This window comes from Nicotiana sylvestris, chromosome 4, assembly GCF_000393655.2.
Source record: "Nicotiana sylvestris chromosome 4, ASM39365v2, whole genome shotgun sequence".
Lineage (NCBI taxonomy): Eukaryota > Viridiplantae > Streptophyta > Magnoliopsida > Solanales > Solanaceae > Nicotiana > Nicotiana sylvestris.
The window spans coordinates 101,074,782-101,088,067 of NC_091060.1; the positions used below are offsets into that span (position 1 = coordinate 101,074,782).

Consider the following 13,286-nt stretch of genomic DNA (forward strand, 5'->3'; position numbering starts at 1 on the left):
ACCAAAACTCATATTTCAAAAACTTTGCATACAACTGACTGTCTCTCAGAGTCTGAAGAACGACTTGAAGATGCTGCTCGTGCTTCTCCTAGCTCCGGGAATAGATCAGAATATCATCAATGAAGACGATCACGAAGGAATTCAAATAAGTCTTGAACACTAGGTTCATCAAATCCATGGAAGGTGCTGGGGCATTTGTCAACCCGAATGACATTACTAAGAACTCATAATGCCCATACTGAGTGCGAAAAGCTGTCTTAGGGACATCAGATGCCCTAATCCTCAATTGATGGTAGCCAGACCTCAAATCAATCTTCAAAAATAGCTTGGCACCCTGAAGCTGATCAAACAAATCATCAATCCTCGGCAATGGTTACTTGTTCTTGACGGTGACTTTGTTCAACTACCGATAATTTATACGCATCCTCATCGATCCATCCTTCTTCTTAACAAACAACACCGGCGCACCCCAAGGCGAGACACTAGGTCTAATAAAGCCTTTATCAAGCAGGTCTTGCAACTGTTCTTTCAATTCTTTCAACTCTGGTGGGGCCATACGATATGGAAAAATAGAAATGGGCTGAGTACCCGGAGCCAAATCAATGCAAAATTCAATATCCCTGTTGGGTGGCATCCCCGACAGGTCTGAAGGAAATACCTCTGGAAACTCACGAACAACGGGTACAAAATCTATAGAAGGAACCTCAGTACTAAGATCACGAACATACGCCAAAGCCAAATATCCCTTATCAACCATATGCCGAGCCTTCATATATGAGATAACCCTACTGGTAGAATGACCAGGAGTTTCTCTCCACTCCAAACGAGGCAACCCCGACAATGCTAAGGTTGTGGTCTTGGCATGACAGTCCAATATAGCATGATAAGGGGATAACCAATCCATCCCCAAAATGACATCAAAGTCCACCATATCGAAAAGTCGGAGATCTGCGCTAGTCTCAAGACCCCCAATAACAACCACACATGAATTATAGACATGATCTACCACAATAGAATTACCTACCAGTGTAGACACATATACATGAGCACTCAAAGAATAACGAGGCACAACCGGATATGGGGCAATATAAGATGACACATAGGAATATGTGGACCCTGGATCAAATAGAATTGAGGCATCTCTACTACAAACTGAAATCGTACCTGTGATAACTGCATCGGAGGCCTCAACCTCAGGTCTGGATGGAATAGCATAACATCGTGGTTGGGCCCCACCACTCTAAACTACATCCCTAGGACGACCTCCTGCTACTTAGCCTCCACCTCTAACACCTCGACCCCTTTATCTAGCTGGATGAGCGGCCGATGGAACACCTAGTGTTGGGACCATAGCACGAGAACCCTGATGCTGAGAACTACTCGAGACTCGAGGGCAAAATCTAGCAATGTGCCTCGTATCACCACAAGTATTACAGGACTTTGGCTGCTGAGACTGCTGACCTTGAAATTGACCCTAATGGCCTGAGTAACCACCCTGAAAACTCTGGAGCGGAGGTACACTGATAGGAGCTGGTGGTGCACTTTAGGGCAACTGATCAGAATACTATATATAAGAACCACGACCACCTGGAGCACCATGAGAAGCCTGAAGTGCTGACTAAAACGGCCTGGGAGGATGGCCTCTACCTAAAGAATCCCTGCCTCCAGACGAGGCACCACTGAATCTTCCAGAATGACGAGGTCTCTTATCAGACCCCTGACTGCTCCCCTAAGCTAGAACCATCTCAACCCGCCTGGCCACATTGGCCGTATCCTGAAAAGAGATCTCGGTCCCTTGCTCCTTAGCCATCTGCAATCTAATAGGCTGAGCGAGTCCCTCAATAAACTTCCTCACCCTCTCTCTCTTGGTGGGGAGTATCAGAAGAGCATGATGAGCCAACTCAATAAACTTCGTCTCGTACTGGGTGACAGTCATAGAACCCTACTAAAGACGCTCAAACCACTTGCAGTACTCCTCTCTCTATGTGATGGAAAGGAACTTCTCGAGAAATAGCTGCGATAACTGGTCCCAAGTGAGAACTAGTGATCTAACTGGTCTGACCAAACAATAATCTCTCCATTTCATGGCGGAACTTGATAGACGAAAAGCAGCAAAGTCGACCCCATTGGTCTCCATTATCCCCATGTTCTAAAGAACCTCATGACAGTTGTCTAAATAATCCAAGGGGTCCTCTGAAGATGTATCGTCATAGGTAGTAGTGAAGAGCTTGGTGAACCTGTCCAATCTCCACAAAGCATATGAAGACATAACTGACCCATCACCAGTTTGAACTGTAACACCCGGTGGGACTACCCTAACCGACTGAGCTACTGGAGTCTAAAACTGGGGAGCCATCTACTCCGGAGTGCGAGTAGCAGGTGTCTGTGCTCTTTCCCCAGCCTGACAGATGGCGGGTGCTACAAGAAGTATTCTGCCTGAGTGACACTCTCCATAAGGCCCACTAGATGGACCAGAGCATCCTGAAGTACCAAGGTAGCGATGAATCCCTCTGGGACCTGAGCTAGGCCCGCTGGAACTGTCTGGGCCAGAACCTCATTATCAAACTCTACCCAAGGCTTCGCCACTGGTGCTGTTGCTATGGGCTGAGCTCTGCCCCTCACTCAGCCCCTAGCACGGCCTCGGCCTCATCCTCATCCTCTGCCCCTCGTAGAAGCTACCGCTGGAGGCTCGGGCTGCTGATCAGCTGATGGAGCGGTATGTGTTCTCGTCATCTACAAAAGAACATAATAGAAGATTAATTAGCTTTGAGAAATCAACTGCACGACAAAGATGAATAGAAGTGAAACTGTTCCTAACTCTGTAGCCTCTGGGGGATAAGCACAGACATCTCCGTACTGATCCCTCAGACTCTACTAAGCTTGTCCGTGAATTGTGAGACCTAAGCAACCTAGAGCTCTGATGCCAACTTGTCACAATACGAATTTCCCACTGTCGAGACCGTGATGGCGCCTAACATCGAACCTGCTAGACAAGCCAACATTACTGATTATTTTACCTTTTTCCTTTATCTTTAATAATTTGCCAAAGGATATAAGAAAATCAGCAGAAATCAAAATGCGGAAGAACAAAATTTAACAGTTTAACTTAGTACTAATGCAAAATCCATAATAAAACTCCTCCCAGAACTAGTGTCACAAATTCACGGACTATCTACGAATACTACAAATAGAGGTTTGGACAAAGAAAGTACACATCTATCTCAAAAATAGATAAAAATAGAAAGAAATGGATGGAAGGGGACGCCAAGGCCTACGGATGCCTGCAGGTCTACCTCGGGTCTCCACTGGACTGAAGGCAGCAACCACAATCTGCGGTCCGTATGGTCCAGTACCGAGATCTGCATAAAGAGTGCAGAGTGTAGCATCAGTACAATCGACCCCATGTACTAGTGAGTGTCGAGCCTAACCTCGGTGAAGTAATGACGAGGCTAGGACACATAAAATATCATAACCTGTGTAATTAAACAATATCTAACAAAATAACAATAATAGAAGCTAAACAAAAATTAACGGGAAGGGGGAACATGCTATGGGGGATACCAGAATAAGGAAGCACAGAAATAACGGAAATGAAACAATTAAGGCACTTGAACCGATAACCACAAATAATTATAGCAAACAGACAATGAATGTACGGCATCACCCTTCGTGCTTTTACTCTCAATCCTCACCATGCAATCAATAATGAAAATGTGCATGACATCACCGTTCGTGCTTTATCACTCTTCCTCACCATAAGAACAATAGAAAATGTACACGACATCACCCTTCGTGCTTTATCTCCCTTCCTCACCATATGCATCAATGTAAGTGTAAATGTGAACGGCATCACCCTTCGTGATTTACCGCTCTTTCCTCACCCAAACAGTGGAAACAACAACATCCCGACAAGGGAATCAACAATAAAAATAAATACGTCCCGGCAAGGGAATCAACAATTGAATTAGATACATCCCGGGAAGGGAATCAGCTATAATCGAATCTCGTTCCAACAGTTAACTTGACAAAATAAATCTTAACTTGATCCAATACTCAATAAAGGTCAACTACTAGGAAAATACCATAAGTCTTGTTAAACATGGATAATCATCAGTTTAGACGTGAATAATACATAATAGGAATCACAACGATCACAGTGTAAGACTCACGGGCATGCTCGACACCAACGTATAGATACTCGTCACCACACCTATACGTCGTACACTATACTAACACGTAGCAAATAACACACAACACCTATTCCCTCAAGCTAAGGTTAGACCAAACACTTACCTCGATTCCACGGCCACAAATCAAGCCTCAAATAGCACTTTCTCTCTAGATTTCACCTCCAATTCACTTGTATCTAGTCATAATTAGCTTAATAACATCAATAAATGCTAAAAAACTCAAACTCAATGCTTAATTATAGTTTTCCCAACATTTTCCCCAAAAAGTGCCCGCTTGGTCAAAACCCGAAGTTCGGACCAAAACTCGATTACCCATTCACCCTCGAGCCCGGATATGCGATTGGTTTTGGAATCCAACCTCAATTGAGGTCTAAATCCTGAAATTTCGAAATTCCCAAAAACACCCAATTTCCCATGAAAATCCCTAGATTTTGTGATGAAATCTTGTGAAAAGATTAAGTAGATTGAAAGAAATGAGTTAAAAGTTATTTACCTATGATTTGGGGAAGAACTTTTCTTTGGTAAATTGTCTATGGGAGCTTAGGGTTTAAAAATTTAAAAGAATGAGTTGAAATCCGTTGAAGTTATAATTTACACAGTCATAGTTATCGCAATTACGATAACAGGTTCGCAATTACGAACTCACAAATGCGATCAAAGCATCGCAAATACGAAGCTTGGTCTGGGCTGCTAACTTTGAAAATGCGAATAATTGTTCGCAAATACGGTAACTGCTGGGGTCGCAATTGCGCACGAAACTTCGCAATTGCGAAGGTCCCCTCCCTGCTCTCTAATCGCAATTGTAATGGATCTCGCTATTCCGAGCCAGACTTCGCAATTTGTCTTGAGGCAAACATACGAAAAAGTCCCATTTTAGACAGCGATTTGCAAAAGCAACATGGTACATGAACCTTTTAGCCAAATTTGTATATTTTAGGCAAAAAATTCTGGAAACTAATACCCGGATCTTAATTTGTCTTGAGGCAAACATACGGAAAAAAAAAATCAGTCACGTGTTGGGGCCGTGCTTTGCACGAGCATACGAGTTTAGAATTTAAATAAGCATTTTCGTCACCATGATTTTGTTATTTACCTTGTACCGAAATAAAATATGGTAATCATAGAATGAAAAACGTCAGGAATGAGGTAAAGTAACGGCAAAATTAGCAGTCACGATCGAGGTAGCAGAAGGCACTGCCTTTATCGTGACATTTGGAAGATTTTTGCACGACTTAACGTTTTGGTCCTCATCCAGAGGATTAGGTATGGCTCTTTTGATTATGTACTAATTTACGTTCTAAATTTAATAATTTGACTTCTCTTCCGTTCTTGTAGTTTTCATTATTTAGTCCTCAAGGATATTTTCTTTTCCGTTTCACATTCCTTGAAAAAAGGAAAATTCCGTTTAAGAATTCACTCTTAATTAAAAGCTCTATGTTTTAATAATCGCTCAGTAAAATATAGTACAGTAGCGTTTAAGTTTTGAGATTTTATTAAATAAATAATTTTGTACTTTCTAATCTATTTTTCTTTTCATTCTTACTCAGAAATTAAAAGAAGTAACTTTCTTAACCATGAATTACGTCTTTCAATAGCGAGAATTATAACTCAAAAAGTGCTTGAGACAAAAATAATTTGTTTGTTTAAAGCGTTTACATTAACATCTTGTCATCTTTCTGCGAACTTTTTTCTTGTGAATAGAATAAGACGAAGGAGATGGGATAGACGAACTCTTGATGTGAATGGAAAAACTTGATTTACTATGTTTTAACAATGAACAATTATGTGTCTTTTTTTATGGCTAAGCTTGATGTTAAATCAAGAGTTGAATGATCTAGTTGCTCGGTAATATATATATATATATATATATATATATATATATATATATATATATTTTAGCAATCTACTAGGCAATTGCCTAGGGTTAGTTTTTTATTAATAACAGAAAAGAAAATACATTAATTAGGAAAAGTACAAATAAGGGGGACAATAGCACCGGTATTGTTATCCATATAACACAAACCGGGCTAACCTTACTGTACTAATCCTATTAAAGCTTGTCAAAAAACAAACTGAGTGTCAGGTGGTCTAACTGTATGAAAGAAATAAAATTTGACGCGTACATAACACCTATTATCTATATCGAGTAAGTTCAACATTGATATCACATATGATCTAAAATAATAATTGAAACTAAGAACTAGACCTAGGTAATAAAACCTAAAACAAGTCCAAATATGCATCTTCAGTTGATTGCACCCAGTAGCCACTGTCCAAAACTTATGACGTTCAAGACCCTCGTGCTTTCGATCATTGTTTATCCCTTGCATTTTGTTCATTATTGAGCTGATTTCTGGTGATATCCTTACATGTGCTTCATCCTGCTTTGTCCTTCTACCTTGTTGCGTTGATATGTCAGCCCATTGTGGTCGATAATTACCCGACTGTTGTAGATAACCTTGCCACATGACCTGCTCCATTGTATAAATTTGGACCTCTTTTTTATGATAGTACCACATGTTCCCAGCTGGCCTCCTTGTATAGCCTGAGAAGTTCCACAACACATCCCAGTTACTCATAAATCCTTTCCAAAACCTTCCTCTCGTGCCCAAAGCTGCCCGTATGAGTGTGTTATTTTTGCTTTCTTTTCTTGTATTGTCTCACTCCTGTAGACTATTGTATAACAGTCAATCAGACAACATACATCTTCCTGCATTTTCAAATGATTCATCCACATGATACTCAATTTGGCCATAAATTTGCTGATTTTCCAGTTTTGCGATGTAATCCTACTCAGACCTCTCATGCTTGTGCTTGTCTCTTTTCCTTCCTCACGGGATTGAGCACGTAGTGCTAATACCACCCAATGAAGTCGTATTAGGAGACAAGGCATGAGTATATTAACATTTCCTACAAAAAAGAAAACATGGTTAGTGAAAACATCCGTCAGTACCCTCTCTTCTTTACAGATTCGATGATATTGGCTGTTAGTGTTGCCCAACTCCCTCTCAACTACCCATTCCTTGTTCATTGCTTCCATTTTCCCCTTCCTTGCTTTGTCAAACTCATAGCTGCTCCAAACCTCCCTCAAAGCTATCTCGAATCCACAATAGTTTGTTGCATTAAGAGATACTGTTGCATTAGCATTCCTGCATTGTGCATGTTCATTACAGCTGCCCACACAAATAGTAGACTTTTTTGTTCTGTTATTTCTAGATATCATTTGTGGAGAGAGATATTTGCAGCCAAAAACATTCTTGAAAGTCTCAAAAAATTGGGTCGTGTATGTTGTATTGTGTCCCACACACATGTCTTCTACTGATATGCTCAAACTTTGCCCCATTCTTTTGACCAAATTAATCTCTTCAGTGCTCTCATCTAAAATCCCAATGGTCCAGATATCACTGCGTGCCATGTCCCCTGTTAATGACCTGCACGCTTGTTTGTTTAGAGGCATTATTTCCTCCTCCCAAAGTGGTCCAACGTTGTTAGTTTCCCTACGAAGAAGGCGTGCGTTAGAGCAATCCAAAGCTTTTAACCAAAAGTAACGCAAAAGTTCCTCTGGCCAACTGAACTTTATCAGACATTTGACTATCTTTTGTCCAGTTGTCTTGAATATCACGTGATGGTTGTGTGAAGTTGCATATGAGACTGAGCCATTCCATAGAGATTCTCAGTTTTCGTTTCTAAATCTCGTCATGTCCAATTGAAACATGCTTGGTCCTCGGGCCTCATGAAAGCAGAAATTATTCAGCCTATTTTTAGAGCCAAAAAAATTGTTTCTTTTATCCATTGATTCGTGTGTTCTCCCCCATGTGAACCAGCCTTGCATACTTAAGAAGCACATTGTCCCATATTTCAAGTTGGTATGATGCCCAACTCATCTTTTAAGAATTATGTTCCCAAGCTTTATTCTTGAACTTGACAAAAATGCATACACAGTATCAAAATCTGTGTCGACATCCATGTGCATTTGAACATCGATCAGTATTACCACTTTATAACTTCTTTTGTTTTGCTGCACGTTAAGTTTAGTTAATTCTCCAAAATCTTTGGCTGCCTGTAACTTGATTTTTCTCCTTGATATTCTAGTGTTACCTTTTAGTGTCCTTCCAGTTGATTGAATGCATAGCATTGATATTACCATCTGTAGTTCTTCAGTAAGGTAAGACATTATCATATACATCTTTCCAGTTTGAGAACCAATCCCATCCTTTTCAGAAGTACTGCTTGCAGAAAAAGAGAGATTCGCTTCAAGAAACACCAGAACTCCTTCTCTATCTATCAGTAATAGAATATTCTGTGATCTGATTTTGGTAATAGCACTGATCCCCTTTGTTGCATCCTTTAGCTCATTGAAACCTTCACTCTGATATACGTGCATTGTGATTTATCTTCATTTACTATCTTCCTGCTTTGATTGTCCAGATCTCTAAAATGATACACTTCAATAGGACCAAAATCCAATGCATAGTTTGCTAGGTGATCTGCCAGCTTGTTCCCTTCTCTGAAAACATGTGATATTCTTTAGGTTGCATCTCTCCTTCAATCTCCTTATTTCCTCCACTTGTTCCACAATTTTCCATGGAGGTTTCCATATGCTATCTATTATATTTTTCAGTAACAACGAGTCAGTTTGTAGCTATATGTTAGAGTAATTCAATGACCTGCATATTCTCAATGCCTCCACCATTGCTTCAGCTTCAGCTTCATTGTTTGAGCCCTCATTAATTTCCCTACCTGCAGCATACTGAACATCACCATATTCATCTCTCAAGCACACCCCAATCGAACTTCTTCCCGGATTGCCTCTAGGTGCACCATCAGTATTAGCTTTAATCCAACCTTCCAATGGAAACTCCCAAAGCACTTTCTCAAATTTCAGTTTAGGAGTATAATTCTCGAGCACCAATAACATGTCCTGCCATTTATGTGGAACATGCAGTCCTGGTTTTCTCAGTTTTATGAGTGATTGTAATGTGTTGGACACCTGATAAATAACTCGACTAACAGATACAACTTCACCATGTTTTAAGCTATTTCTCCTTTTCCATAATTTCCAACAGATACACGAAGGTAGGGCTTGTAGTATTGGTTTAATTCTTGGCAGTACAGGTGTTGTCCAACACTTTGTTATTGCCTTATGCAAATTCAGTCCCTCCGTTGCTATTCCTGCCCTGTTAAGGAAAATTTTCCACACTATCCTTGCTGCATTTGCTGTATAGAATAGGTGTGTTAGTGTTTCTTCATTTGGTTCTGCACAACACCAACACTTAGATGCCATTGAATAGCCTAATCTGCGCATGAAGTCATCAAGAGGCAGCTTTGCTTTCCATATTTTCCACATAAAGAAAGCAATTTTAAAAGGCAAACCTTTAACCCAAATCAACAATATGCTCTTCTAGGATCCTCCCTCCTCCTTAAATAATCCCATGCTGACTTTACAATGAAATTACCCTTTGTTTCTAGCATCCAAAAAGGAACATCTAAATCATTGGATATAACTGGAGGCTTAACTCTCTCAATGATATGTGTTACAAACTCCTCTGGTAAGACCTCCAATAGCCTTTCCACATTCCATCGACCATCCTCACCCACATTACTAACATTGTGTATGTTATCATCAATCGCAAAATCTGCAGGAACAAGAAAGTATAAAGCACCCATCCCTGTCCAATTGTCATACCAGGATAATGATGAGCCCATTCTAGGTTGCCAGAAAATTTGATGTTCAATTAATTCTCTGCATTCAATCATTTTTCTCCAGACATGAGAACCTCTCTTCCAGGGCACTACCACAGAATTCATTTTTTTACAATATTTCTGGCTCATAAAAGAACTCCAAAGGCTTGGTTTAGTCCTGAAAAACCACCAGAGCTTGCAGAAAAGTGCCTTAGCTACATCATGTAGAGATCTAAATCCAATGCCTCCTTCTTCATATGGTATACACAGATTGTTCCAAGAAGACCAGTGCCTACTAGTACCACCCACAGAACTAATCCAAAAGAATTGTGCAAACATCTTATGAAGCTTGTTAATAACATAGTTAGGAGGATTGACAGCGGATAACAAGTGAATGGGCATGCTCTGTAAGACATTAGTTATTAAGACTGCTCTACCCCAATGGATAGAAGTTTACCTTTCCAGCTTTGCAATTTGTCAAGGACTTTGGTCAACAATCCTTGATAGTGCTCCATCTTCCTCCTAGCATAGAAAATTGGGCATCCCAGATAGGTGAAGGGGAAGTCCTGCCTACCAATTCCAGTAGTCCTCTCTACTTTTCTTACTACTTCTTGATCTACCAAGTGATGAATATATACAACAGATTTACCTTTATTAACCCGCCGGCCTGATGCATTTTCATATACTTGTAGGATCTCCATGATGAGTCGAAGAGAAGTTGCATCAGAAGAACTGAAGATTATGGTGTCATCTGCGTATGCAAGATGATTGATTTTTGGGCTTCATTTAGGCATTCCAAAGCCACAAAAGTACAGGCTTGTATGCAGAGAATTCGATCCCCTTAACAAAGCTTCAGCAGCCAGAATAAAAAGTGTCGGAGACAATGGATCCCCTTGCTTTACTCCCCTCGATGATTTGAAAAAACCATATGGCTGTCCATTTATTGGAACTGAATACCAATTATTTCCAACCAAATTAAATACCAATCCAATAAACCTTTCAGAGAATCCCATTTTCCTCAGCACTTTAGTAAGAAATAACCATGACAACCTATCATATGTTTTCGTCATATCGAGTTTGATCACAACATTAGGACCAACTTTAGTTCTGAGCCTCATATCTGTGACTATCTCCTGAGTTAGCAAAATATTTTCCACTATGCTTCTATCCTTCATAAACCCTGCTTGCTCCTCTGATATTAAGCCTGGTAATATACCCACCATTCTGTCATGAACTACTCTTGAAAAGACTTTGTTGACAAAATTGCTAAGACTTATCGGGCATAAGTCTGAAAAGGTACTGACTTCTTTCTTTTTTGGCAACAAGACTAAATTTGTGTGGGTCACACTTTTGGGAAGTTGTTGTCCACAGAAGAAGGATAATACCATTTGCACAATGTCTTCACCTATAATCTCCCAGCAAGATTGGTAGAAAAGTCCGGTAAAACCATCTGGCCCTCCTGCTGAATCTCCATTCAACCCAAAAACTGCATGCTTGATTTCCCCTCGAGTGGGATTGCTGTTTAGCTTCTCATTTTGTTCCATAGTTACCATAGATGGGATATGATCAATTATGTGAAAAGTTGTTGGAATTGTATCTTCCCTGAATTGCTCCTAGTAGAATTTTACTGCTTCTGCTGTAATCTGATCATTCTCTTCCACCCAATTTCCAAGACTGTCTTGAATTCTGGTGAGTTTTAACCTTTTCCTTCTTCCATTAACTTGCGCATGAAAAAATCTTGTGTTTCGATCACCATCCTTAAACCAAGCCATTCCGGCCTTTTGTCTCCAAAATTGTTCTTCCAATGCCAAGTATTTTATCATTTCAGCTTAAACCTTATGCAACCTTTGTCTGTTCATTTGAGTAGGAGAAAGCTCAAATTGTCTTTCATGAACTAGGACCACTTCTTCTAGGCTAGCAATTTTCTGAAAAATATCTCCATAGGTAGCTTTACTCCAAGTAGACAAGGCTTTCTTAAGCTTCTTTAATTTATGATTAAAGGTCACAAAAGGATTAGCAGTAAAGTCAGCCTTCCAATTTTCCTTTACCAAATCTTTGAATGATGCATGTTGTACCTAGAAGTTAAGAAATCTGAATGATTTCTTGATAGTGAGAGACTCAGTATCACATTTTAATAGCATAGGACAATGGTCAGATCCAATTTTAGACAAATGTGACACCTCTACCCCCGGGAAAGTCTGTTGAAATTCTATGTTACCAAAACATCTATCCAGCCGCTTGAAAATACAGTCTTCCTCTGATCTACCATTCCACCATGTGTAAATGCTCCCTTTGAAGCCCAAATCAGTCAAATTGCAGGTATTGATGCAGTGCCTAAAATCATCAACCTCATTTAATGATACAGGTAATCCACCAAATTTCTCCTCTTCATCCCAAATTACATTAAAATCACCTCCCACAAGCCATGATACTGTCATGTCAGAAGCCATTGCATAGAGTGAATCCCATAATTCTATTCTTTCAATAACATCACATTTTGCATATACCAATGTGAGAGTGAGCTCGACATGTGTTTCTGTATGGAATAATCTCAGTGTAATCTGCTGTGTCATGTTATACAAAATATCCAGATCAAAAACTTCATCAATGAAAGCCCAAATTTTGTTTGAGACATTCACTACTGCTTGGGCCAAGCCTATCTGTCTTCTGTAGTTTTCCATCTTGTTAGACTGTTGCATAGGTTCAACAATCCCTATAAATTCAAAGTGATGTTGTCTATGCATTGTGATCAATCTTTCAAATGCATGCATTGTATTAACAGACCTCACATTCCATATAATTGCCTTCATCATTGATCTTTGGGTTTAGAAAGTGTTCTTCTAGTTTGTATACCTCCTGCTGGAACTGTGAATGTTTCTTTTGCTTGTTTTTTCTTTACTTTAGCTGCAGATTTTACCCGCTCAATGTGCCTAGGTGATAAATCACCTTGCTTAGCCACATTGAGGAAATTTTGTGTTGTTGACTCCTCATCCAAATCCCTATTTGTCTGATCAATTGGTAAGTCAATTTTCTTTGTATTTTCAGAAAAAAATAAATCTGTACTTCTCTTCACATTATTCAGCTTTTTATTTGCAGAGCTATTTACATGTTGTAGCTGGCCAGAGTTCAATGTAACAATATTCTTTTCTGCATTCTGCACAACATCCTTCACAGTTGTTTCTTGCTTACCTGGATCCTTAGCAGTGTTTTTTGTTTTAGCAGTACTATCTTCTGCACTCTTTTGTTTTGATTTATTCTGCTCAGACTTGTTGATACCTGCTATTGTTCCACCAGGGTCCTCATCATTACACAATCCTGCTTTATCAGGGATTAATTCTGCACTTGGAGAAATCTGGATTTTAGCATTTTGTGTCTCTTTGTTTTTTTGCGTTTACACTTTCATCCTCTTCGTTA

General features: G+C 39.8%; 1 protein-coding gene across 1 annotated transcript; it reads right to left on the bottom strand.

Moving 5' to 3' along the window:
* Positions 1-8,832: 8,832 nt before the first annotated feature.
* Positions 8,833-9,474, bottom strand: LOC138889906 (uncharacterized). The gene has a single exon (XM_070173251.1). The coding sequence runs from the start codon at positions 9,472-9,474 to the stop codon at positions 8,833-8,835; it is 642 nt and encodes a 213-aa protein (XP_070029352.1).
* Positions 9,475-13,286: the final 3,812 nt, after the last annotated feature.